The 27,748-nt window shown below is 41.0% G+C and overlaps 1 protein-coding gene across 3 annotated transcripts in view; it reads right to left on the reverse strand.

The window, feature by feature from the left end:
* TTN8 (Structural maintenance of chromosomes (SMC) family protein) overlaps nt 1-27,748 on the reverse strand; it is a 44,181-nt gene that overhangs the window by 8,905 nt on the left and 7,528 nt on the right. For all 3 annotated transcript variants that reach the window (XM_087681450.1, XM_087681451.1, XM_087681449.1), the window contains exons 2-14: nt 20,916-21,152; nt 20,422-20,655; nt 19,938-20,176; nt 18,391-18,657; nt 17,996-18,266; nt 17,758-17,882; nt 17,507-17,616; nt 17,259-17,366; nt 16,451-16,590; nt 16,270-16,359; nt 15,944-16,152; nt 15,682-15,851; nt 15,498-15,607 (exon numbers count right to left, since the gene is read on the reverse strand). In XM_087681450.1, the coding sequence (XP_087537576.1) occupies nt 15,498-15,607; nt 15,682-15,851; nt 15,944-16,152; nt 16,270-16,359; nt 16,451-16,590; nt 17,259-17,366; nt 17,507-17,616; nt 17,758-17,882; nt 17,996-18,266; nt 18,391-18,657; nt 19,938-20,176; nt 20,422-20,655; nt 20,916-21,152 (2,310 nt within the window). The remainder of the gene's footprint in view (nt 1-15,497; nt 15,608-15,681; nt 15,852-15,943; nt 16,153-16,269; nt 16,360-16,450; nt 16,591-17,258; nt 17,367-17,506; nt 17,617-17,757; nt 17,883-17,995; nt 18,267-18,390; nt 18,658-19,937; nt 20,177-20,421; nt 20,656-20,915; nt 21,153-27,748) is intronic.

The raw sequence follows: 27,748 nt of genomic DNA on the forward strand, positions 1-27,748 counted from the left end.
TGCCAACCTTCTACGAGTTTGAGTGCCAGTTCTTGCGTTACGTAAGGCTGCATGATCAAGTCCATAAGAAATCCTCATCACATCCTTATTCTGAGCAAAGGGGGTTAGTTGTCTCTTCTTCGGGAGGGAAAACCAACGATGGCAAGAACCCGCAAGATGCGAAGGCAAGCCAATCAAAGGGTGACTCCTCTTCCTTAGATGGAACCAAAGAATCTAGACCTATCTAGCAGCAACTCCCTAAGAAAAACCGCTTTTGCACACACTGCAAGAGAGCAGGCCATGTGGACGAGTGTCGCTCGAAGGCCCAAGGTCTTCCACCTAAAAAAGCCTCAACAGACCGCTGCGACTACACAATCCAATGTGACTTCTCCTTCTGCTCTTGCTTCATCTGCTCCTTCAGCACTCGTTGTTGTTGTTGGACATGTGGCCCAAGCACAACCTCAGCAAACAATCTCTTTCACTACCCCTGAGGGATTGGCTGATTGGTCTGTAGGTCTCAATCCCGTTGCATTTCATACATCCATCTCACCTTCTTCTCCACCTCATCAAGCATTCCCTTGGCAGAGCCTTGCTATTGGACGTACACGATGCTAGACACCTTCTTAGACTAGTATGTCTCTAGGTCCTTTCGGATACCCTAGGTCAGCCTAGCATCCATTTTTCGCACTCTTAAAGTTGGGCCCATAGGATTCATTGTCCTTAGCTTTTCAATTCTTAAGTCTTCTACTCCATTTACTCATACACATACGCATTCATTGCATTGTCTTTTCAGTTAGATTTTCTCTCTGTTATGTTTTGCTTTGGAGCATCTCACCATTGACCTCTATGTTTGCAGATTCTCATCTCTTTTGCAAGGTTTTGTCTTTCAGTGTAGGGCTAACTTACAGATTGCTTTGGTCCTACCTGGGCTAGAGACATGGGAATGCGCACTGTTCCTTTCATGGTACATCCATCATGCCTCTATACGTCTATTGTATCTCTTGGAAATAGAGATCAGCATAAACATCCATCTTATATGCTAATGAGGCTCGATCACATCTCAAAAATGCAAGCATACACATTAAACCTTTTGCTCAACTAAGAACTATCCAAGCCTCTCATCACCTTAAAAATGTGCCGTGGTATGAAAGGAGAATCATTTAGGTGCTCATTACTTTAACCGCTCACACAAGGGAGAGCCATTTACCATACTCATCTCCTTACATAGGTTCCTCCAACTAACATTCACCGAAGGTGGAATAATAGCTCACCTCAACTCTTATAGGCTAGGATGTGGAGAATGGAAGCACAAACTTTCTAGTGGCTTTGTCAAGCCTCTTGAATAGTGTTTGATTTTAAAATGTCATGATCTATATATAATAAGAGGGGTTGGTCCAAGGCAACGGTGGACTGTCCTTAAAATGTCATAAAGACCTAACAAGAAATATATTATGGACTTACAAATGAGAAGGTAGATCTAACATAAACATGTGGTCATTGTTGGAGCTATGTATAGCTCACCCTATCTCCTAGGCATGTTTGCTCTTCTTCCAGCATGGAGGTTTCCCCTACACCCCTAAGTGCAGATTTCAGCCATCAATCTACCTCTACGTGGCTGTCCAACCTTTGAGACTACTACCACCTCTCCATCAGCCCTGGCGCCTTCCTCCAAGCTATCACCCATTGTTTGGCGCCTTCCTCCAGGCTGCGTTTGGCATCTTCCAACCATCGCCAGCATCTTCATCACCTTCTGTAGCTCGTGTTTGGTTCCAGACCAGCCTAGTAACAATTCCTATACACTCCAATTGCTTGCATTTGGTCTCTCTTTCTCCAGGCGACAAGTGTTGGTGTATCTCCTCATCCAAGCGACATCCACAATTTGTGTTAACACTCATCTAGGGGTCGCCTTCCATCTCCACAGCTTCTCCAACTTGCATTTCGTGCTCTCCACGGCTTCTCCTACTTGCGTTTGGTGCTCAAGGCCCTTCTAGCATCATTGTTTTGTAGACCACACACTCCCACTAGTGGTCACAGACTTGGGATCCATCTCCGATGGACGTCACTCTTTGACACACAACTCTGCCCTTGAGTATCTGTACACTCTTACATTCATTTGCATTATTCATTCACTTCAAAGTTGTGTTCTTCTTTCCCTTCTTTTGTTTGTGTTTAGGGTTTGAGTTTTGCTTTCTGTGTTTGTGTCTATCTCTTTGTGTTTCTGTCGTGGTCATACACTTCGTGTTTCCTCAATGCAAACCCTAGCAGTTTTTTTCACAGGGGGAGTTGGAGGAGCGCACGCAAGAGAGAGAGAGAGAGAGAGAGAGAGAGAGAGAGAGAGAGAACTCTTGACAACAAAGAAGCTTAATAGATTGATGCGATACAGTGCAATACTTAGGGCCTCACTGTATAGGCCTAGGGTTTCCCTCTAACCTTTAGCCCTTACTTAATCTTGGGAGGTGTAAAAGGCATTCACACCTTCAACATGCACACTGATACACCTAAGGTGTACTCACACACAGGGGCATGTATAAGACTAACCAATCCACCTCCCCCTAGAGTCATAAGCGGCTAAACTCATGGCAAGAAACATACGAAAAATAGAAATGGAAAGGTCTTACCTCAAAGAACCAATATCTAATCCCATACAATGATTGTGGAAAGGACATACATAAATGAGAGAGGTGCAACGTGAGGATGGTCATGACGCGATCTACTAAGAAGCTCAAGGATCCAAGGTGAGGCACGGTGCAAAGGTATATAGGCATAGCTTAGAGGCTAATCAAAAGCTAGCATGGCTTAGAGGCACCATGCACATGACTAGAGGCTTAATACATGGGCATAGCTTTTGGGATCAACATCATCCGTAAAGTATTTATAATCCCCGTCTTCAAACATGCCTCCTAATAAAATCATAAAAAGGAAAATACAAGTCTTTTCGTATAAAATCCATACACAATGCCCCACATAGAAAATAGGTGTTGGAAAGGTCTTAAAACGCATATAGTCGCATGATCAAATATCTAATTTCAAACACGTTATTATTTTTTTATTTATTTAAAATGCATATTGAAAGGATTCGCTCGTCATTGCCTAAAGATAATGATTGAATAGATACATTAAGCATATTATCAAAGTAGTAGGTGCCTTGTCGAGGTCACTATCAAATAAAGTATTAGCAACCGCAAACTGGGCGTGTTGCTTGTCCTACAACTTGTCTTTTCTCTTGTAGCACTGGTCAATAGCGTGACCAATACTCGTGCAATATCGACACTTGGATGATTGATTCTTGGTGTAGAAGGCTATGGTGCTATGTTCACATAGAACTTTTGTTGTTTTTGTTGTTAACAACACTTTACAAACAACAATATTGGAGAACCAGGTGCTTGATGTCAATGAGATGGCTATTTTCATTAGGACAAAAATATATATAGATAGATCAGCAATCTTGTTGAAGAAAGGGCTCCACAAAATGGCACTGGGTATTGCATAGAAAGAGGTGCATGTACAAAGAGAGAGAAGGTAGCTCAAGCGATGACTTTGATAGCTCCTTGTCATCCTCTCTCAATTGGGTCAAAGACTTGGCTTACTCATTCCCAACTGGACTTTCTTGGAGTGACTCATTTAAGGCCTCTATCACAAGGTGGTGATACTTTTTGCAGTTGCTTTCCTTATTTATTTATTTAAGGCCAGAAGATGCAGCCATTGGGACAAATTTGACTAATGGTTTGTCTGAGCCTTAGGACCGGTTCCATATTGAATGGGCACTAAAGAATAGAATGCTAGTGATTTGGGACTGTGTGCTTGGCCACTAGAGATGGTGCAGGACAATGAGCCTGGCCAAGACAAAAGATGCACACGTAAGAATGCTCACAGAATAAAAGTCACTATAATTGAGCCACGTTACACTTTTTGATGTGGTTGTAATGACAAAAGTTGCTCAGAACAACTAGAGCAATGCAAGGGTAACCATCCCTAAAATTTAGAGAGTTACTATTTTTGGACCCCAGAATGTGTTCACGTCATTATCTTCGTTTTTGCATAAGGATTAATTCTCTGGTTGTGCTGAGATCAAATTTTACACCGATCATGGAGAATTTTAGACTGGAAGGTTTAAACGGAAAACTTGTTACATGTATGCTTAATGGCACAAATTTCCAAAAGAGAGAGTGAGAGAGAGTGAGAGAGCATTTTAAAAAAAACGTAATAGGCATGAGGGGTAGATTGCTGCAAGTTCATCAGCTATGGAGAGTACTTCTTCGTCTCTGACTCATGTACGAAGGTAGAGCTCGCTCCCTCTGGTCAACTCTCTCTCTATTCTCATAGGAAATGCTCTGCATGATGGGCTAATTCCATCGAAGGTACAATTCTGTGTTTTTTTTGCACTTTTACTGAGGCAAGAGCCTCATTGTCTAGATTCAATAGTAGTTGTTGGCTTCTCCAATGTGGGAACTAAAGAAAGTGATGACCATGCCACACAAGAACAAGGTTTTTCAGCTCTGATTTAGTGTTGTTTGTGGGACTGTTTTACTGCTGGAATGATGCTCGGGTAAAAGGGATGTTGTTTTGGATATGCTGGACTATAAGAACAGTGAATACAGAGTTTTGCAGACCGCAATTTTGCACATGAATTATTGAGTTATGGTCACAAAAAATGCTTTTCTAAAAGGGATGTTGTTCCGGTCATGCTGTACTATCCTTATCAGCTCCGATTTACTCAGAAAATATGAAAACCAACTATTCATAGGTTATGTGTTTTGGAGCATTTCATTTTTGTAACTTTCCATCTCTTTTGTGTGTGTGTGAAAAGACAAGTGTTAATTTAAGGAACTACTGCTTTATGAGTCATAGACCTGTTTCATGGTTCCATCCCGAGGATTTGAATTCTTTTCAATAAAAATTTAAGCTCAGACAGTTTTGGGTGAAAAGGCCATACACACAAGTTTTACAGAGATTACAAGTCTAGAGAGATGGTAGACATGGACAAAGGCAAAGGAAAACTCCCTCATGAAGAAGAGAGTTTTTCTGCTCGTAGACACCAAAGAGAGAGTATTGGTGCGCAGATGTCAGCACCTTCTAGAACCGAGATTAAACCATAGGATGAGGAGCAAGAATAGGAGGACTTGTTTATGGCACAACTCCTCAGTATGTTTGGCTCTTTCCAACAGCTTGTAAAGAATCCTCGGATGCTTCTTTTTTTTGCAAATAAAATGTGGCTGATTATATTACTCAAAGAAAAAAAAATTTGATTACAATGGAGTCTCATGCTCAACAGACTAGCTGGAGCTTATGAAAGTCACAACTACATCATGTGTACAAGCCTCTCAAGGCAGTCTGCGGGGAATGGGGGCAAGAAGCCATGGAGGGGGGGGTGTATCACCATTTGGGGCTGCCTGCCTACATCATGAAAAGCAGGTCATGGCCGCCCCAGTGCACATGAAATGGCATTGAAGCTCCAGACGAGCTCTGGACTCGCCCTGCACCTGATCCCATCGGCCACAGAGGGAGTGGATGATGGAGATCCAAAGCTCTGCTAAGGTCGTTGCACTGAAAGTCTCTCTCCGCCGAAAGCCTTCTGACACCGCACCTTCCAGATATGCCAACCAGTAAGACTCCCTATGATCTCCCACACCTCAGAGCAATCTGTTGTGGGCTCCAATACCTCGCGGATGGATAGAGCCTCCAAACCGACCACTGCACACGACCCTCCCTCGATAATGAATATCGTGTTCTACATCCTAGCCTCATACAAAAGGTGACGGCCCTAGCTGAGCACCTGCCAACAGAAAGCTCCCCATGAGATACATCCAAGGCTGGGTGCAATACGACAAAGGATGCAACATGCTCCTCTCCACACAAGCTGCATCACCTCACATGACCAAAGGCAGTGCTTTGGGGTTTCCAAAGACTGTTGTATGCCACGCTTACAACCCCCCTCCTTACATCTAGGCAAGCCAGCTTCCCACCGCCAAGCCTCCATGTGCCACCATCCATAAAAAATACGATACCCACCTCGACCTCCAGCTATCCCATCGACGACGCCAAAAGGTCCGTCGAAAAGGCTCCATGATGCTGTGCTCCGCCCAGAGCTTGCTTCATGACGACGCCCAATCTATATCCTCCTGCATTAGTACGTGTCTACCAATCCTGGCGGTATATGCCAGGAACCTTGGTGGCTTCTTGGCGACCGCCATGACTGGCCATAGCCACTCTCTCAAATCCCACTCCAGCTCATCAAGTAACCTGCCCTCCCAAATCCAGAGGTGCCACTTCCTGAGCTCCTGCCAAAAGACAAAAGGGTCCAGTCGTCATGTCTTCCCTTGAAGGCCAATCACTCGGATCCTCTTCCTTGAAAGGACAGCTATCCCCTCATCTTGCTGCCCTCTGTCAAGAGCCAAACGCCCCCCCTCCTATACAGTGATAAAAGTCCCAGGTGGAGTGCAGCCCACTCTACCTACCATCTCTAGGGAGATGCTTGCTGGTGAAAACCTAGCGGCCCATACTCAGATGCAAAATTTTTTTAGGTCACATAATGAGGATTCTCAAGCTGAGTCATCACATCATATCATGGAGCACTCAAAAAGGCAAACCTCTAATGTGCGTGAGCATGTGGAAAAGACACCAAACATGGAGACAAGTCCAATTCAACAAGCAGCACAAGCACAAGATCAAGGAGTGAATGGTCAAGGCAATTATCCACAAGTGGCACATCAAACTATTCCTCCTCAATTTGCTACTTATCCTGGTTACTTTGGTGGTGGGTCAGTTTTTCAAACAATGGGTGGATTACCTACGGGTTATCAGGGATACTTGCCTAGAGGGCCACCAAGAATGATGCCTATTGAGGCAGTGAACCCACTTTATGCTAATATTGGTCTACAACCCAATTATCAGACTTTGCAGAGTCCTTATTTGATGCTTGGAGTACAAAATGCAGCGGCTGGTTTATTTTCAGCCTAGTGGGCATATAGCAACTAAGACAGGTGAAATGAATGTTGATAATGCACCTAAGGGACTCCCCTTTTTACAACCACCTGTCTACGACAACCTGACATAAAAAAGTGCAAAGCCTAAAGACTATAAAGAGAGTGGTCAAGCATTAAAGTTTGAAACCTTCAGTGGTATGCAAGATGAGCTAAAAGCTTTGACATTTATACAGCAGTTTGATGCAGCTTACACTAGAGGGAATTTTACTGACACTTCCAAGGTACGGAAGGCTGCAACTTTTTTGAAAGGTAATGCTTTGCAGTGGTGGAACATACTGTTGATGCAAGGATATGCACCTGCCACTTGGGTCCATTTTAAATAGTTGTTTGCAACCTCATGGTTAACTAACACGTTTGAAGTAGATGTCATGACTGCATGGCATAAATTGGACGCGGCAAATTGTACGGATTTAGAAGAGTACAATAAGAAATTTTGGGAAGCACTTTTGCCTGTGAGTTCTTATAGGGCAGTGCCCCTATTAGAACAAATTGAAAAGTATTGTTGCGGTTTCCCCCAAGCCATCAAGGATTATTGTACCAAGACTAGGGTTACAAATATGGTACAATTAATTGAAAATGCTAGTGTGGCAAATGCATTGTTGAAAGGAAAAGCTGACAACTTTGAAGGCACTAAAAAGAAGGATTCTTAGTTTAAGCAGGATCCTGGCAAGAAGAAGAAGCAATTTCTAGACAAGACCAGCTTTACAAAGAAGTCTTTTTGAAAGAAAAGATTTCAGCAACAACCTCACACTTCTTTTAAACAGGGCAAAGGACAGAAGAGACCACTTTTTGGCAAATCGTTTAAAGAAAGGAAGGCTTTAATGATGGCTCGGAAATGCTTTATATGTGAATAAAAAGGCCATATTGCTTCTAAGTGCCCACATCAATCTTCTAAAGATGTGGAGGATAAAGATGCGCCAAGTAAAAAGAATCCCAGCATTGGCTTAGTGTCTGATATTGTGGGAGATCAATCAGCTGATGATGCTACAGAACTGTGCTGAGCTTGGGGAAGGATCAGATATTCCACAGTGCTTATTTTCTTTAATCCTGGAGCTCGTGCAAACTTTATCTCACCGGCATTGGCAGCCAAGCTAGGTATACGTCCCGAGGAAATGGGACCAATTGGACAGGCTGATTTGGCATGCCCTAGACATATTGAACCTGTCACCCGCATTCTTAGCAAACTCCGTATGCACATTCAGAGCTATGTGGACACAGAGGAGTTCCATATTATGCCTTTAGAGGGTTGTGATGTTCCGTTGGGTATTCCATGGTGCCATAGGAAGCATGCTATCTTCGATATTTACAATAGAATGATTACTCTTGTACATAGGGGTAAGACTCGTGTGTTAGATGTGAAGATTAAAGGAGAGTCTGTCCCGGTTGTTTCTACTTTTGCAATTACTTCTGTAATGAAAAATCACATTTCTACATATTTGGTTTTTGCAAAGCAAGTTAATGAAGTTGACAGTAATGTGTATGTACTAGATGAAAGTTTCTTGGATAAATTCAGTGACTGTTTCTTAGATTCGTTACCAGGAGAGTTACCCCCTAAGAGGCCTGAAGATCATACCATAGAACTTATTCCAAGGGCTAGTCCACCCAATAGGCCACCGTACAGGGTCAGTGCAGCGCAACAGAAAGAGATTATGACACAAGTTAATGAGCTTTTAGAGAAGGGACTAATTTGGCCCAATAGTTCTCCGTTTTGTTCAACTGTGTTGCTAGTTTAAAAAAAGGACGGCTCTTGGCAAATGTGTATTGACTACAGAGCCTTGAATAAGAACACAATCAATAATAGGTTTCTAATTCCAAGGATAGATGACATTCTTGATCGATTATAGGGAGCAAGAATGTTTAGTAGGATAGATTTGAAAAGTGGGTACCATCAGATCAGAATCAGGCCAAAGGATATCCATAAGACTGCTTTTAGAATGACATTTGGTCTCTATGAATTTTTAGTCATGCCGTTTGAATTGACTAATGCTCCTGCTACATTTAACCGGATGATGGATAGAATTTTCTACCCTTATCAAAGTTTCGTTGGCACATTCTTTGATGATATGATTATCTTTTCAAAGAATGAAGAGGAGCACAGAAAACACTTAGTTACAATCTTTAATGAGCTTAAGCATAACAAATTATAGGAAGGGAAAAAGAAAAGTGCCTGAAAGTGGATATGTGTGTATGTAATGAAATGGAATGCGCACGTCTCAATCCCAAGATGCAAGTCAACAGTCCAAAAAGGAAAAAAACCATGAACTGAAAATGACGTGACACATCAAGGCAAGGTTAGTGGAAGTATATTTGTTTGGTGTGTGCAATTTATTTTGTTTTTGTTTTATGCAAAGTGAATGGCAAGTTGATTTTAACTTATTAGAAAAAGCTGTGTTTGACGCAAAAGCGCCTGTCTTGATACCGCGTAGTCACTTTTCACGGAGCCATTGGGCTAGGGCAACTACAGAGATGATGGTAAAGATTGGAGAGAAACAGGTGCCTTATGTTGCATTGGTGGATCATGGATCAGAGATTAATCTCATAGTTCGTGGAGTTTATGAGAGTAACAGATGGCCTATGGATGTAGAGCATGGGTGGCGTATGAGAGCCGCCAATAACACTGCAAGTGATTTGTATGCTACCTGTCCTAGTGTCAAGGTTTCTATTGGTGATGTAGAGGAGGATTTTCATTTCTTTGTGCAGGATAATGGCAAGAAGAGTGAATTCTTTTTGGAAGAGATTCGCTTCCTTAGGCACATAGTTTCTAAAGATGGTGTGAAGATGGATTCTGCAAAGATAGAAGCAATTGTCTCTTGGCCAAACTTGAAAACCGTTCATGATATCCGCAATTTCCTTGGCCTATGCTCTTACTACAAAAGATTTGTAAGACACTTTGCAGAGATTGCTTCTCCTTTACATGCACTTGAAAAGAAGAATGTCAAATGGCAATGGACTGACAAAGAGATATCAGCATTTAGATGTTTGAAGGGGAAAATGACAACAGATACAGTACTTATTTTGTCAGATCTATCTAAGCCATTCGTAGTGCAGTGTAATGCACGTGGAAATATAGCATTGATGCCGTATTAATGTAGAATGGCCGAGTTGTGGAAAACGAGAATAGAGTACTCTCTGTCGTTGAAAGGACTTACCAAATTTATGAAAAAGAGTTATTGGCTATGATCCATGCACTTACTAGTTGGAAGCACTATTTGCTTGGTGCTGATTTTGTTGTGCAAACGGATCATCAAACACTTAGATACTTTCTCACACAGGCTAAATTGTTAGAGAAACACATGCGTTGGGCAAATTTCCTATCTATGTTTCATTTTCAGATAGTGCATGTGGAAGGCAAGAAGAATGTAGTTGCAGATACTTTATCTCGCAAACCACAGGTATCAGCTATTTCAATTTCTTATCAGGGATAGAGAATAGTACAAATTGTGTGTTGAGTATACAGAGTGAGCATGGTGGAAGCGGAAGTTGAACACAAAAGACCAGTGGAAGGGATGAACATGAGAGGAATATAGAGCTTAGTAAGACTTCATGAAAGATATATGATATGGATGAAAGCTTCAAGTGTAAAGACCTTGTATTGCTGGTTGATTGCTCGTCTCAAATAAATTACAACATGGGAATTTATAGGCTTTAGTATTGCACACACTCATAAGAGTGAAAGGATAAGGAAGCATCTTTGTAGTGGCATATTCAGTTTTGCAATAAATGCCCAGTGCTGTAATTACGTTGTAATCAAGAAATTACCACCCACCCATTGATGAAGAAAGGCTGGCTACATGCAATCATTTAGATGGTATGTTGAAGGGATAGGGAATAGTACAAATTGTGTGTTGAGTATACAGAGTGAGCATGGCGGAAGCAGAAGTTGAATACAAAAGACCGATGGAAGGGATGAACATGAGAGGAATATCGAGCTTAGTAAGACTTCATGAAAGATGTATGATATGGATGAAAGCTTCAAGTGTGAAGACCTTGTATTGCTGGTTGATTGCTCGTCTCAAATGAATTACAACATGGGAATTTATAGGCTTTAGTATTGCACACACTCATGAGAGTGAAAAGATAAGGAAGCATCTTTGTAGTGGCTGCTAATGAAAGAGGAATGTTGTACAATCAATAATGTTGAAGAATATTGTACATGACATTTCCATGTGTCATGATGGTTGTCCGGACAAAAGATCAGCGACAGTGTTTTGGATGCCTAGAACATGTTGAAATGTTACATCAAGGGCATCGAAGAAAAGGGACCACCGTAAAAGACGTTTGTTTCCTATTTCATTAGGGGCCTTTTTGGTTAAGTAGCTTGGTACATGTTTTATGTCTGTCCGAATAGTGAAGGGGACAAACTCCACAACGAGTCTAAAAGCTTTTATAGCTTTGATCATTGCCAAAATCTCTCTTTGGTAGAAGGGATAATTTTGTCGTGTATGATTGAATATCCCTTGAGTATATCTACATGGGTGAAGAGTTGAGTCTTCTTCACATAAACAGGCTCCCCATCTGGAATCGGACGCATCAGTGTATAGAAAAGAGTGAAGATGCCTGATCAAATTCTTCATATTTTGTGCAACTAGTGTATGAAGAGGTTTCCATTTAAAATTATCTTTTTGGAGCAATAGATAAAGATCTTTGGAATAAGTAGCAATGTTAGGTGTGGAAGAGTAAATTCATTTTAAACACACTAAAAACTGTTGTAGTTGTTTTACACTGGAAAATTCTTCATGTATATCAAAGATTTTTGTTAAAACATGGTCTTGGATCTTTATGGTGCTTTGGTTCCAAACCTAAAAATTCAACAGAAGTTTGGAACATCACTGACTTTGTGGGAGATAGGACCATTCCTGCATCCTCCACTGCTTTAGCAAATTGAGTGAGATGCTCAATATGCTCTTTGACAATCTTTGAAAAGATTAGTATATCATCAATATACACCAGACACAATGGAAATTTAGCAAATATGGAATCTGTCCATCCTTGAAATTGAGTGGGAGCAGTTTTGATTCCAAAGGCTAAAACAGTCCACTGATAGTGACCATGGGGAACACAAAAACCAGTTTTGTACCGATCTTCAGTATTCAGTGGAAGTTGCCAAAAACCCGATTTGAGGTCAAATTTACTAAAAATATTTGCTTTTTTTTTAATTATCAACAAATCTTTTAGTGGCACAGGATGGCCATGACCTATAAGATATTTATTCAAAGGTTTATAATTTATTACCATCATTTTCTTTCCTTCATTTTGCTCTGAATCTTGTTCACATAGAACGCCTGGCATCCCATGATGAAGTAGTTGGCTCAATTAATCCTTTGTCAAGAAGAGTCTGAATCTCTTCTTTGCATAAAATGAAATCTTCTTTCTTCATTCCAAAGTGAATAGTTTTTGTGGGTTTTGCATTTGGCTATATGGAAAGAGAGACTGCATAGGAAACTCTTTTTTCTTTATACATAAACAAATCTTCATGCATAAAAGTTGTAAGATGGTCTTTGATCTTCTAGATGTCTGGGGCATGTAATTGCATTTCTCCTTTAATCCAATTTTCTCGGACATCAACCTTATGTTGAGGTAAAGATTCTGTAATGGAGTAAACACTTTGGCCAATTTTGGGTAGCAAGGGCATTTCTGTCTTTTTTCCCTTATATAAGACTGTAAAGTGATCAGTCCAGAAAGTATATGGGACCAAATATTGTAAGATGTCAGTTCGTATAAGCAAATCATATCGCATTTGCTTTATTAGTTGGACCTCAATAGGAACCTTAACATGGCCAAGTTGGAGAAAAGCTTGTGTTACATGGATTAATGTAACCTTCTTGTTGTTTGAGAGCTCAATAATGATTGGAGAGAAAGATTTTATACAATGTGCAACAAAGAGTTCAAAAGGAACTATAGTTAGACTAGATCATGTGTCTAATAAAGCATCCACATTTAATGAAAACTGTGGCATGTTCTGTAATTGAATACATACCATAGAAATAGGGCCACCAATGGTCATAGCATTTACCTTGTGTACCTAGGGTTGTGATAGTCTGATTTGGTTTATTGGCTTAGTAGGAAATTCCATGGGAGAAGAAAAATTATACAGTTCTTGCGAGATAGTAGTTGTCCCATGTGCTAATTCTTTTTGTCCTTTAAGAATCATTTTGTAAACTGTGCATGGAAAGTGCAGTTCTTGTTGCATTAGAGTAAAAGCTTCAATCATATCAGCTCCTTGTTGAGTGTTAGCAGTTGTAGAGGATAGAGATTGCATAAGTTGTGTTGTTGCGCGAGGCTAATGCATTTGATCCAGTGTGTATGGGACAAACATATTGGCTTGTCCTTCTGTCTCCGGCCAAGAGTACCTAGTTGAGGAAGATCATAAGGGTTAGAGAAAAATGGTATCAGTGTCATCTGAATCTGAGGAACTTTGCTTTGCTTGTTTGCCTTTACATCTTCAAGAAGATTCTCCTTTGGCAATAGACGTAGCTCCGACAAATAGTTTATCCATTTTATCCTTTCAACCAGGGAAATGAACTGAATGTGCATTTACACGCTCAAATGTATCAAGGTACACAATATCATCTTCGGAATCCTCAGAAGTATCACTTGAGAATTCTGTGTCTATCTCTGTAGAGGCATCTATTGTAGATCGGTCATCTGTATCTGTTTTGGCAGTATGTCATGACGTATTACTATTGCTGGAGTCAAAAGTATAGTCTTCACTTTCAACATAAGAGTCTATATCTAGAAATTAGTCTTCATTGTCACTTTCAGAATGGGAAGAATACTCATAGGAGGAAGAGGTGTCGCTAAGATGATGCATATTAACCTTAGCAACATTTACTTGTGACTTTCCTTTCTTCGGACACTTATTAGCTAAGTGTGAAAAACTACCACAAATATAACATTTTAACTCCTTTTTGTATTCTTTGTCATGATGTACATACATACATACCTCATGAGAAAGATATCACAACAATGCAAAGGGAAATAAGACTTGTAGGGAGAAATTGGCTCAAGCAGAGAACTATATGTGTCATCTGAGGATAGCCCTCATTTGTAGTAGAAGCATGGTGCATAAAACCTCACTAAGGTGGTGATGAGGGTGCCCTTGGAAGCACATGACAGCAGTTACATCAACACTATTATATGGAGCCCTTATAAATTGTGCCTAGAGTTGCCACCATTAGATGGAGGGGAGATTTAGGATGAGTGGCAAATTGCAATAGATGGAGAGGCCCCTAGTGATGATGATCTCTTAAATGACTAGCATTAAATCATCAATGCCATACACAATAGTCCAAGTGCAAATGGGAGCACCGCCTACCGCAGCTAGACTTTGAAGCCTCTTCAGACAGATACACTCTTTAAGACTTGTTCTAGAGTTATCTAGATAGATAGCATTGCAAGGTGACAGTGTGTGCCAATATGTTCAAATGAGCACATGGTTGGAATCTAATGGGCTGTCCATGTATCATCTCCCAAACCCTATAGTACATTTTCGACTACCTTTTCTTAGAGCTCAGTTGAGAGGAGCTAAATACGGTCATAGGATGAATATCATTCAACTACACATGGCAAGGACACACGTCACACTACCAAGCCACTAGGGACGAAGATTGCTTTCTACCAAGAGCATCTTCTACGTCCATCTCCTCCTCATTTCACATCAGATTGTCATTAAAAATAGGTAACTATAGAGAAGACTCCCCCCCTAGAATTGTCACCTCTCCAGCTTGAACTGAAGACACAAGAGTCAGTGCACTATGAGCACAAAGGGTGCTTGGACTATCGATTCGAGAGAGATCTCGACCACTATCTAGGGTGATGGATTTTCCAAATCAGTGTTGCCTTAAGACTCTTCCTTTTGGAGTTGCACCAACATAGAGAGCATCCCTCGCAGCCTTCATGAAAGAAAGCACCTTAGAGATGTAGGTCACTGCACTCGTGCACTTTTTCAGAGCTGGAGCTGCCTCAGATACTACAAGTACACCTCAGATAGACCTATGGATCCATCATCAGAGCCATCTTGGACAGATCCACAAAGAGATGCAAATCACATCGCCACGGCCCACAGCCCACTGGCCCCAATCCCAATTAGAGGCAGCACCATAGGATATAGATGATATTGGCCTAGAACAACACTTTAACATGTTGGATAGACCCGTGAGGAACATCATGGGGTAATATTGATCCTCTCCTTCCTCCACAGCTTGCCACACTCATCAGCTTTGCTATATCTAGCAGATATATAAAATCTCTAGCTTCATTTTACCCAATTATATGTTGTTCTTATCTAAATGTTATTCATTTTACAGTCTTGTTTCCTTTATTCTATGTGGGGTACATGGTAGTCCCGAGTTGCAGATGTGTCTATCTTTTGTTTCAAAGGCTGTTTGATTTCTTTGGTCAAACCTTTCATCGGCCATGTATGTGGTGCCAGTCATTCCAGCAAGCAGTGATCTGAGTTATAGGAGGGCATCCCAGTTGGAAGAAAATCAATTTCAAATTTGGAATACTTCAACATGATATTCATATGACCCATACCTTCACTGTTATTTGCCGCTTTAGTTTTCCAACATTTGCAACTTCACTGCTAGATTGTTTTTTCAACTCTTGTATTTCATTGTCAAATCTATCGGCTTTAGACCTCATTTCTGCAAATTCATTAGAAAATTTGTAAGGAAGAAATCAACATCATAACAAGTGACTGAAACTATAGGAAACGCACCCTCTGCCTCCTTTTTCATATCCTCCAGCTGTTGTGTGGTTGCATCTATGGCTGCTTTTGCTTCATTTTCCTGGTTCTGAACTCTTACCAGCTCTTCTTTTAAAGCCTCGAGAGCAGTTGTTATTCTCCTCAAAGGTGCTTCCGTATCTCTCCTCTGTTCGTATTGGAGCCTAGAGAAGTATTGAGTGAATCATTGGCTATAGTAAGCTGTGGACCCATGATCACATTAACATATATCACCCAAATAAAAATACGAACTTACTGGTTTTTCAGCTTTGAGATTTGATTGCTTAAACTAAGTCTCCTCTCGGCAACATCTTGAGCAGCTTTTAATTGGTTTTCCTCATACTCACGTATGTTTGCAACTCCAACAGACTCACTAAAATTCTTGTAAATTCGATCAACTATCTCATTGATACGTTTTTCAAGCTTCACGATATTCTTCTTCCTGTTTGCTATATTCTCCCGTAGCTGCATCCAAAACCAAGGGAGGCAAAACCTCAATAAAAATCTCAAACATTTTGGTGATGAGTTTCATACTTGCAAAATCCATCCAAAAGACCCCATGATTTGAGCAATCAAACTTGCCTTTTCAATCTGTGGAACTATGCGGCTGATCTCTCCCTTGATGGTTTCCCTTTGATGACGAAGCTGAGAAAGTTTTTCTTCTATTGTTTTCTACGCACATAAATGATACAAAAAACATAACTCCTTCATCAAAGCGAACTTCAAAGCATTAAATAAATAATTTACATTCCAGAGATATTACCTTTTCAATATCTGCATATTGTATTTTCTTCTCTAATCCAGTGATTTTTCCAGCTGCTTCAGCTTCTTTACTTTGCATTTCCCTCACAGATCCTAGCTCTGCCATCTCCGCCTCATAGCGATCTTTGTTCTTCTTTAGCCCTAATAAATTAGTAGCAAGATAAACTTAGCACAATTGATTCTGAATATCAAGCCTTAATACATCTTACAAATAGAGATACGGTAGGGAGGGCCTGAGCACTTTAATTCAGAATACTGTCCTAGTGTGGGGATTTGCCAATATGCTTGACATGCATATGGTCAGATTACATCTCCTTAAGACATGTACACATCCACAAATGAAAATTTGTATTTTGACCCCCTTCTCTGCCTTTCAATCACAAAACCAGCATACCAAGTGACTCCTATGTAGATTTTAAAAATCAAGGCAGCAAAATAAAAAGTGCTTTGGCTTCCAGCCTCACCCACTCTCACCCTTTGAATCACAAAAAAGAGCATCCAAGCAACTCTTATGCATAAAAGCTTTCAGAAAATCGAGACATTGTAGAAACAATCAAGTCAAACACAACCAAGCAGTTCCTGACAAAGCATTCAGAAGAGTTTATAGCCGAAAGCTGAACAATGCTTTCAGGAACCATGAAGATAAAGCCCAATACATGACATTCTCTGAGACCAAAAGCTGCTATTCATTAACAAACTTCAAAGACTGAGCAGAAACTAAACACATAGTTGGCCATGTCATTAAAAGAGAGAATAGAAACACATTTTGAACACCCACAAATGGAAAAAAGGTAGTTCTTTTCTTGTACCTTCAATTGTACGGTCATCCCATTTTTGAGAACGAGCTTCCATGCCCCCACTAATGCCGCCAGTCATAGTTCCAGACTTTGACAAAAGGATCCCATCAAGGGTTACCACTGGACGGCAGAATTTCATAAATGAGACAACAAACTGTTAATCCCAGCAATAGACACCTATACCATTTTCATCCCCATGCCATTTTTTGCTTCTTCCAAGAAACAACAAACTGTTTTCCATTATTAAACTTAGCATATACCTTTATACCGTTCTTGTCCCCATGCCAAATTTTTTGCTTCTTCTAGAAAATCACACACCAGTGTATTGCCCACTGCATAAAGCACTGCCTTTTCTAGAGCTGGATCAAACTTGTTTATTATTAAGGCAAAAAAGGAACACTGAATGACACTGCCTTTTCTAGAGCAGGATCAAACTTGCCACACTTTGAAGAATCAACCACAACAAGTAGCATATCATAAGAAGTGCTCAATAAGACCCTAAGAAGGATATTGGATAACATCATAAACCAATTTCGCACTCCCTCCAAGTGTCCGCAACTTTTCTTGGATAGGCTTCACACGAGCTGACTGAAGAGGGATAAATGTCTGTGGAGGGAGGCGCTGCTCTTTCAAATACTGTTTTAAAAAACTCTCAATTATGTCAGAATAAACACAAAAGGTAACTGGTCCATTTACCACAGTAAGCAAGCAAAAAAATGGAAAATAGGAAAACAGAGAAGGATGCATGCCTTGATACATTCTTTGCCAGTGTGCTCATCTTCAACCACGACAGCATCCATAAACTTTCCCATGGCTACGGTTATGGAAAGGTTGAACTTTTTTTGTATTGGCCGACAGAGATCTGTCATTCGACCATAAACCCCTGGGAACAGGCGTTTAAGACTCTCTACAGCCTCAGATAGTCTTGCATCACGTTCACTCTCCCGCCTGTCTGCCTTCACTTCACGGAGTTGATTTTCAATTTCATCAACTTTTGCTTTTAGATTATCATACTTTGTTCTGTACACACAATGTCAAAGGTATACATTCATTTCACAACCACACAGGTTTTGGGTGATGAAAAAGACAAAGTAAGAAAGCAAATTGGACAAATCCATAATTTGCATCTGCCTAGGCAAATTACCTTGACTTCCGGTGTTTGTCTTGCATTTGACTCAACTCATCTCGAATGCGTGAAAGTTCATCTTTATTCTTTGTGGCTGTTTCTAATAGTCTTTTCAGCCGTAGCTGCATTTGCTCCTGTTGAGAAGCAAGTTCTTGCTCTCTGCTCTGAAGTTGTTGAAGATTTTCCTCGAGATTATTTTGAGCCTCTTCATCTGCCTGTTGTTGTCGATCAAGCACCTCCTTGTCCTGTTTCAACTTCGCTGTTTTGGTGCCAGCTTCTTCCTTACTGCAATTAGCCACCCAACAAATGTTGTTTGCACAAGTGCACAGGCAAATAAGCACACATGCATCCTTCATGCATGCGAAGCAAGAATACAAAGATGCATATACACATATGCAGACACAAGGAGACAGTCTCATACATAAGCATAAAAGTGTTTGGCTAATAGCACAGCCAGACCAAAAATAAACATTGTATATTAGTACAGTCAAACTCCACAGTTTCATATAAAAAGAGCATCCACAGTATTCCTGTGGCGCAAACAAGATATGGAAGTATCATTTTGCATTCACAACCTCTTTCTAATACCTCAACAGTAAGTAAAACATTAATTTGCAATAAACTTGGCATAAACAATCAAAAAAGACCTAACAGTGAATTGGGTGGACCACTCCAATTTTACACGTTGATCAACATTAAGCTGCACATCCATTCCAAGATTTTATACAGGTCCTGAAAATTATAATATCCCAAGGATGAGACAAAAGAATTGAGATAAGGCATTCAGAGAGCAAGATAAAGATAGTAAGGCTTTAAGTGCAAATATGAATCTTCAAAAGAAGTCAAAAATTGCTCACTAAGCTATTTATGCGTGTAGATTTTACAAAGAGAGACAATGTGTGCACACAGAAAGAGCATGGCAGGCAGGAGGAAGTGTGAAATACAATGAACAAAAGGGTGGTGATTAGACAAGCAAAGCTAATGCCAGTCTATTGTGCTCCTCAGTTCTACTTTACCCTTGCAAAACAACAGGATTTTCATTGCGTCCCCCTCCTCTAAAAGCAGGAAATAAAGAAGAAAATAATTCTCACAACTTGAAAATAAACACAGTAAGCTTCATCCCTTTTTGATATGTACGCATAGTCATCTTTTTATCTAATCCACATGCTGTATTCTGTCAGACATTAGAATAGCCTTGCGATATTTGCTGCTTCAATGATTCTCCTTATCTGTCAAACAGCTCTCTGTGCCATTGCTTTGCCAAGGATTTTTTCACTGCAATGCTTCTCTACCACATGATTAACACATGGTATAAACCCAATTCTTGTATCGATGCAATCAGTGGCTCATAGATGCTGCTACAGCCAAAAAAAGTGTGCCCATGACAATTTCAACAAGCTATGCAAGGAAAGCACACAGAAAGGACAATACAGTAAAAATCACCTGAAGCATAACTAGCCAATATTTAAAAATAAGTCAATCTGTAATTTCAATCAGTAAAGAATACTAAGAAGTACAATCCTAGTCTCCTCAACTGGAAGAAAACAGCAAGATGAAAGCCTTACATCCGATTGTATTCTTGTAGCTGATTCTCAGCTAGCTGCAGTGGGCCAGTTCCTTCATTATCCTGGGCATTAAGTTCATTCAAAGCAGCTGTGACATCTTGCAGCTCTCTTTGAAGTTTTGCAATCTCCTTTCCCTGCTTCTTTTGCTCTTCCTTCTTTTTCTCTAGATCCTTCTCGCAGTTTTTTATTTTCTGAGTTATTCGCGTTCTCTCTTCCTTAAGTTTCAAGGTTTCAGGATGCTGCATGTAAATAGACATAAGATAACATTAAACACTATCAGAACAGAGACACAATGTCTTCTAGAAAGCAACAAGTACTACAGCTGTGACTTTCTAGAGGATCTAAAAATCTCCATACATATAGCTCAAACCATTCTGGTCCATGAATGAAATGAGGCAGGACATTGCAGATGAGACCTGGTCTTTAAGCATAACACCAAGTTCCAGAAAACAGGTCACTGGAGAACATCTGAACTGTCACACACCTTTTTGTCCAGTTCCACCCTTTTCCTTGCAATCTTCTTTTCACAAAGTAATAAATCCTTCGTGAAAACAGATTGCTCTTTCTTCTTTTCTTTAATTTCGAGCTCTATCTGCTCTTGTGCTGCATTTACTTCATTAAGTTTTGTCTTGTCAATTTCCAGCTCAGATTGAAGTTTCTCAACGTCCCTTTCCGTCGTGAACATTTGCCAAAGATAGTACTCCATCTTCACTTTTTTCTGGAACCAAAAAGAGAAGATTCGGAAAGGATTGAAATTTTTTTACAAGAGAGCAGAAAGTTAATGGCTAGGATTAGTAATCTTGCCAATCAAAATCAGCCAAAAGAAAACTGCTAGAACAATGAAGGTATCATCTTAGTAAAAAAGAAAGCAAACTAAATGCATGCAGCTCCTTAAACAACTATCAAATCATAGCATAGTGGAATGATAGAAACGACCCTAACTGAATAGGCATAAATACATGCAAGGTTGGACCATACCAGGTCAGCCTGTAAACGCAAGTGTTTCTCTGCTTCTTCTTTCTGCTCTTTCTTTTGCTTCCTCTCAATTGCTACAGACCTCTTTTTCTGATAAGCAAATGCAGACTTTTCCTCTGCATGTGATTTCTGAACTTCCAAATCTTCATAGTCTTTCTTGCACTCCTCAGATCCAGATATTTGCTCAAAAAGGGCAGTCAGCTCCTTTGGATTCTTGGATGCAATCGATTCAACATCACCCTATCAACAGAAGCAGTATCAAAGGAATGTCTAGACAATAAAGAAACTGAATGCCTGTTTCATACAAATGCGAGATCCCCTAACTACCATGTAGTGTGATTACAGGAGGATCGCCAGTCAAAATTACATGCAATGTAGTAGTAGATTACAGGAGGATCCAGTGCCCACATGTCAAAATTACATGCAATGTCTGAAAGATCATTCCAAATGAACAGCCAGCTTTCCAGAACAACCATAACATCCCATTGAATAACTGAGAGTTTTCAGAGGATTGAACTTCTCCAATCCTAAAAAGACTTCTGTTTGCAGTAAAAACAGATTCTATACAGAAACAAGTACCAATGCACAAAGCAGCCTGTTTCTATTAGTATAATTGATTGAAAATCACAGCAAGCAAAACACACCCTCAACTAGCATTTCATCTCAAAGTATCAAACTCACAAATCAAAACTTTCTCTGGAGTTGGTTACAGGAGATGGAAAATGTTTTCCCCGACGTCAAAAGAACCAGTGCTCATAAGATCCCCACACTAAGCAGGGTGATTTTTGGTCATTTGTGATTAAAAGCAATTGTGGAGAAGCAGCAGCATTGCTTGATTGGACATGAATTCCATATTTGAATAACACATTAAAAAACCCTGGCATCTTCAAACTAGGTCCCAGCAAGCCATGTCCGGTAAATTCTTCTCTAATTTTATCTTTGACATAAGGTTCGAAATTGTGTTGCAAATTTGAGTGAGTCAACCACCTCATACTATGTGGGTGAGAGCATCAGCATAAAGTGACAGCTGCCTACAATGGAGCTTTGAAACAGATTTCTAGAAGTACATGGAATAGTCATGTATCGATTCTCGAAGACTCCATTATGAATACAATTGTGCATGATCTAGACATGTATGGAAGTGTTTTGTACCTCAGCATGGACTTTGGATCAAATCTGAGGCCATGGGACAAAATCCACAACTTCCATTTGTTCCACTAGAGGATATTTAGACGAATTAGAATCGCTCTCTGTTTTCTGTTTTATCCATAGTCATGTGATGCCATTTGTATTTTCTCTTTAACCTTAAAGGTGATTACCATTGAGGTGTCATTTAATAGAACTCTCTTCTTGGAAGTTAAAGGATCCTTGTTTTTAAAAGAAAAGCCATAATAATGTGGTGAAAATGTGAGAAAGTGATTTTCACATAAATTTATGGCAAGAAATTCCTCTATTTGTGAGAAGAACGGTGCACAGATTCATGGGGATTGTGCAAGGCAAGTTCCTTTGGAAGCTTGCTCCACAAGTTTGAGATTAATGCTGGCCGTGTTTCCTATGTTTGGCAAACTGAAGTCTACAAATGGACTTCTGGAAAGTCCTAAGGCTGGCAAGGCTCTAGCAACAGGGGTAACATAGTCACATCTAGCAACAGGGGTAACATAGTCACATCTAGGGATCAAAGTCCCAGGGCTGAAAGAAGTCTATCAACAAGGGTGACATAGTCACATCTAGGGATTATTAGAGATTTGGTCATTCTCTTGGTGGGCACAAGCATTATACAGTTATTTTAAGGCAGATTCATGCATTTCTGAGTAGGCCTGACAGATACAAGCAGTTGCCAGTATGTTTGCAGCATTTCTGGGCAGAACGGGCAGTGCCGGAGCAATTTACACAGTCAGGCAGGTGCCACAGGGCATGCAAGCAGCAGTCGCAATTTTTTTATTATCATTTTATTATTTGTTGTGCAGTCGGACCAGCCTACAACCTGTCAACCAGTTTCAGGCTAGCCAACCTGATTATTTTATTGTTTTCTCAGTTGCCTATTTATACTACCCAGCCTGGGGGTCATGTTTGCAAATGAAGAGACTCTAGCTGGTATATTTCCACGGCCCTTTGTAGATATCCGCCTCCTTATGCAACATTCGTTCACTACAAATTTCTGTGTTCTACTCTCTCTCTCTCTCTCTCTCTCTCTTTTTCGTAAAAGGTAATTGTATTAATTACGAAAAAAATACAAGATTACTGGATTACAAGATTACAAGATACATGATGACACAAAGCCATCATGTGAAGAGGTTTTCTCTTCCTTTCTCTTTCTCTTTTTTCTGATTACAAGATACACGAGGGCCCTAGGCCAACGTGTGGGGAAGCCCCGTAGTAATGCACTGAAAAGGTTACACCAATCATGGCAACGACCCAGAGGCAATTGCCATATGCCACGGATGCAAATCCTCCCGAGGGAGCAAGTCGGAGTGTCGGATGAGATCTAGCTGCCAATGCAAGAGCCCTTTAAGCCTGGCAATATGTCGCAGTACATTAGAGGCCGAATCAAAGAGAAAAGCATTGCGCGTGGTCCAAATGTGCCAGCATCCCCAATATCTGAAAAAGTGAAATAAGATCTTCTCATGCAACTGTGGCGGTGCGGGATACTTCGGCCGCACAAAAACCCAGTCGAAAGGAGTTAGCGAGGACCCCACCACCGCGCGCCAAATGTGCGACAAGAGTGACCAGATATTCTTGGCGAGCGGGCAAGAGAGAAAACGATGTCGAGCCGATTCCGCCGGTGTGGTGCAGAAGAAACAATTGCCATTCGAGATGCGACGCTTGGCAAGGGCCGAGGCCAGAGGAAGACCACCAATCATGACCCGCCAAAGAAAAACCTTGCATTTGAAAGGTGTCTTATTTAGCCAGCCCTCCATCAGCGTTTTCTGCCACCATGACAGCGATTTCCGCAGTCCCCAAACAGTATTAGCTTTCTCTCCCAGCCATTGGCGATCTTGAACAAGAAGATGATACACCTGATTAGTAGAGGCCTTTTCCAGACTCAAGCGGCCTGCAAGGTCCCAATCCTGCCAAGGGCGATCCACAGCCAAGGCAGGAAAGGGTTGCCTACCCTGAAGCTCCGACGAAAGCTGCTCCCATAAATCACGATATCCACGCGGGATCTTGAAGAGTCGCCGAGCAGTCCGAAATGATACGAGGACATTGCGAGTGGCAAGGGTAGCATCCGCAACCGACGTCACACCTAAACGGGCCATGCGATTAAATCTTGGTCTGAGCTGATGTTTATCTTCCCATGAAAGGAGTCTCGATACTGCCAACAATTCCAACTGAAAGGAATTAGTCTGCAAGCGGTCCCCTACTGGGTGCCAACGGGCCTTTTGGAGCACCACTTTCCAAGAGCCGACCAAGTGCAGTAACAAAGAGGAAGAGGGACTGGAAACACGAGAGTTCTCTCTCTCTCCATGTTGCTCTCTTTCTTTCAGACTAGTCATACGCCTCTGTGTTCGCTACACTGACATTGTATGAGAGTAGAGTAGAAGGGCTGATTGATTGTGAGCAAACCTAAAGAGGAGATTTCAACGCGATAAAAGGCTACGTTTTCAGCATTCGAGGGCAAGCAGAAGGGCTGCACATCGACACAAGGCTGAGACGAGCAAAGAAGCATGGGAAACAGGCAAAGTTGCTGATTTTTTGCAGATTTTTGCTATTGGTGAAGGAGAAAAGGTTGCATTTTCAGCCTTTTGTTACAGATTTTAAGTTTTCACTCCCTCTAGCCGTTGAAACAAGCTCAAGATGAGCAAAGGAAGCCTAGCAAGCTGAATTTTTGGAGTCAAAGGGGGCTGCCCGTGTCTTTGTGCAAGTTATTCAGGTGACAATGTCTTCCAAGCTTGACATAGAGTTTCAAGCTATTATGGACTGTGAGGTCCCTATGATACTAGCTCTTCCTCAAAATCAGAAGCTTGATGGGGAGAATTACTGCATCTGGTAGGTAATGATGCTTGCCATCCGGAAGTCCTATGATTTGGCAAAGCTTGTGACCAAGGCCATGGACCATTGTATAGCCCGTGATTAATCCAAGTTTCTTCTAATGAGAAAGCTGAGTTGGCAAAGATACAAGCACATTAGGACAAATTGAATGCCCATCCGATCGTTTTTGATTCTCTCCTGCACCCCGGCCATGATAGCCCACATAGATCATTTGACCATTGCTCGGGAGATATAGCTAGAATTAAATTAGTTGTACAATCGGATGACCGTGATCCCATCCTTTCTCTCTCTCCTACATCCCCGCTATGGTGATAACCCATATAGAGCATTTGATCATTGCCTTGGAGGACATGGCGATAACTCTTCTCTTGCAATTACCGCCCCAATTTAGTGCATTTTACTCTGCCTTGATTGTTTAAGGGCGCACAAACACCCTTAAGTAGGAGTGAGTTGGTTTTGATAGTCTTGGGTCAAGGAAAACAACTCAAAGGTCAGAACGCGCCCAAAAGGAAGGCGTTGACAAGTCAATCTTCTCAATAGAAGGGAGTAGGAGTGAGTTGGTTTTGATAGTCTTGGGTCAAGGAAAACAACTCAAAGGTCAGAACGCGCCCAAAAGGAAGGCGTTGACAGGTCAATCTTCTCAATAGAAGGGAAAGAAGAACAAGAACAAGAAGAAAAAGCAAGGCAAAGCCAAGGAGTCTACTTGTCACATTTGTGGCAAGATAGGTCATTGGAAGAAGGATCCTTGATGAGAACAAGGAGGAGGAATCTAAGGACTTAGGAGTGGTGGTTACTTCTTCATCTACCACCTTTTTCCACTTGGAGGTGATTGGAAATTCTACACCGGCGGCTTCTAATGCAACGATGATGGCCCCACAACCTCATGAGTGGATTGTGGATAGTGGCACTTCTTGCCACATGGCTCCTTTTACAAATGGTATTGTTTATATGTGTCCAATGCATGGGCAAATTCTCATTGGTGACAACTCTTCAACGCTTCCTATCAAAGGTAGAGGTGATATGTAGCTAATTCCAAATGGGCATGGTAGTGCTCAAATATCAAAAGTTCTCTATGTGTGCCGGGTTTAGAATATCATCTTCTTTCCCTAAGCGAGATTTATGCACTCGGCGTTATGGTTGAGTTCAATAAGGACTCCTTCCAAGTTCTTGATAGAGATTCGAGACCAGTTTTTTGTGCAGGTCACAAGGAGAATGGAATCTATACAATGCAAACTTCATCAACCTTTACCTCTCTTCTTCTTCTTTCTCAAACACAAACCGAGCCATGACATGCTCAATTCGGTCACCAAAATTACAAGTGCCTTAGGGAGGGAGCTCATGGTCAGCTTGTTCGTGGATTGCCAAAGATTCATGGCAAGCAACAAAGAGATGCAATTCCTAGCAAGGCTTTGTGAAGGGCAAAGGAGCCCATGAAGCTTGTTTCAAGGGACTTATGTTGACCAATGAGAATGGAGTCCCCTAAGGGGAGTTTATACTTTATGCTAATTGTTGATGATTTTCGCAAGATGCGATAGGCATATTCCTTGGAGTTAAAGTCTGAAGCATTCTCACAATACAATGTGGTCAGACAAAGGAGGGGAGTTTGTCTCCAACAAGCTAGCCAGGTTTTGTGTAAAATCGTGGCATTCACTAAGAGTTTGCCGACACAAACATTGAAACCAGCCTTCATTTTTAGAAAGGGGGGTAATTCCCTAATTAGGCACTTAACTACAGCAATTAGCAAATGAATATAACTTGAGATGCACAAATTACCTTAATAATCTCGAGAATTGAACACCCTATTTGCCCCAAAACTGACTCCCCTTTTTTCTCAATTTGCATGGGCAATTTTGCCAAGTCACAACTTCTAAATCCATTTTTCAGTACTATCCAACCATTTAATTAATTTTCAAAATTAAATCATCTTGAAATTGATTTCAGCCCTTCTGAACCTACCCAAAATTAAATGTGCCCATCCATAATTAAATTGGCTGGGCCATTTGCAACCTGGAGTACCTTAAACTGGCATTAATTAATTAATTGATCCTCGTCCCTAGTGTCACTGCCAACACTTGTAGGACAAACCACTATCCTAGGGTCCAATCTAATACCAACTGACCAACAAAACCCAGTTAGCATGACTTATCACAACTTTTGTTTTTTATGCCCACTACATCCTTGGGGTCCTTGGCCTATTACTATGGAATATCTACCATGTGCATCACATGTGCTTAAACAACCTTGCACATTTGATTAAGAACGTATTCAAACATTATCAACGAGATTAAAGCATCTCAAATTTTCACATCCTCGTGATAAACTTACCTCCAAAGAATGGCATATTGGAGCAAAAGAATCACAGTGTGATTGAGATGGCATGAACTATGATGGAGGATCGGCAAACACCACAGTGCCTATGGGCTGCAGTAGTGGCCACTGTTATCCACATCCTTCATCACCTACATCGGGCATGGTTGGTATAACACGTTTTGAGGCTTACTTTGGTCTCAAACTAGATGTGTCTAATTTCAAGATGTTTGGGTATGATGCCTATGTTCGCATCTCAAAGAAACAACAAGATAAGTTCAAGTCGACTACACATATATGTGAAATATAGCTCACAATCACAGGGAGGCTTTATGATCCCATTTCACAAGAGGCCTATACGAGTCAAGATGTTCAATTTGTAGAGTTTCCAACTACAAAGGGGAGTGTTGAGTATCTTGTACTTGGAGATCCGAGTGATAATTGGACACCTAAGTCAATGCCTTTGAAGCCTATGCCTCTTGAGGCCCCAGCATCAATGGAGGAGATTGCTTTACCACTGGATTCCCCCGTTGAGTCAG

This window comes from Lygodium microphyllum, chromosome 7, assembly GCF_053477565.2.
Source record: "Lygodium microphyllum isolate KBCC chromosome 7, Lygodium_microphyllum_v1.1.10, whole genome shotgun sequence".
Lineage (NCBI taxonomy): Eukaryota > Viridiplantae > Streptophyta > Polypodiopsida > Schizaeales > Lygodiaceae > Lygodium > Lygodium microphyllum.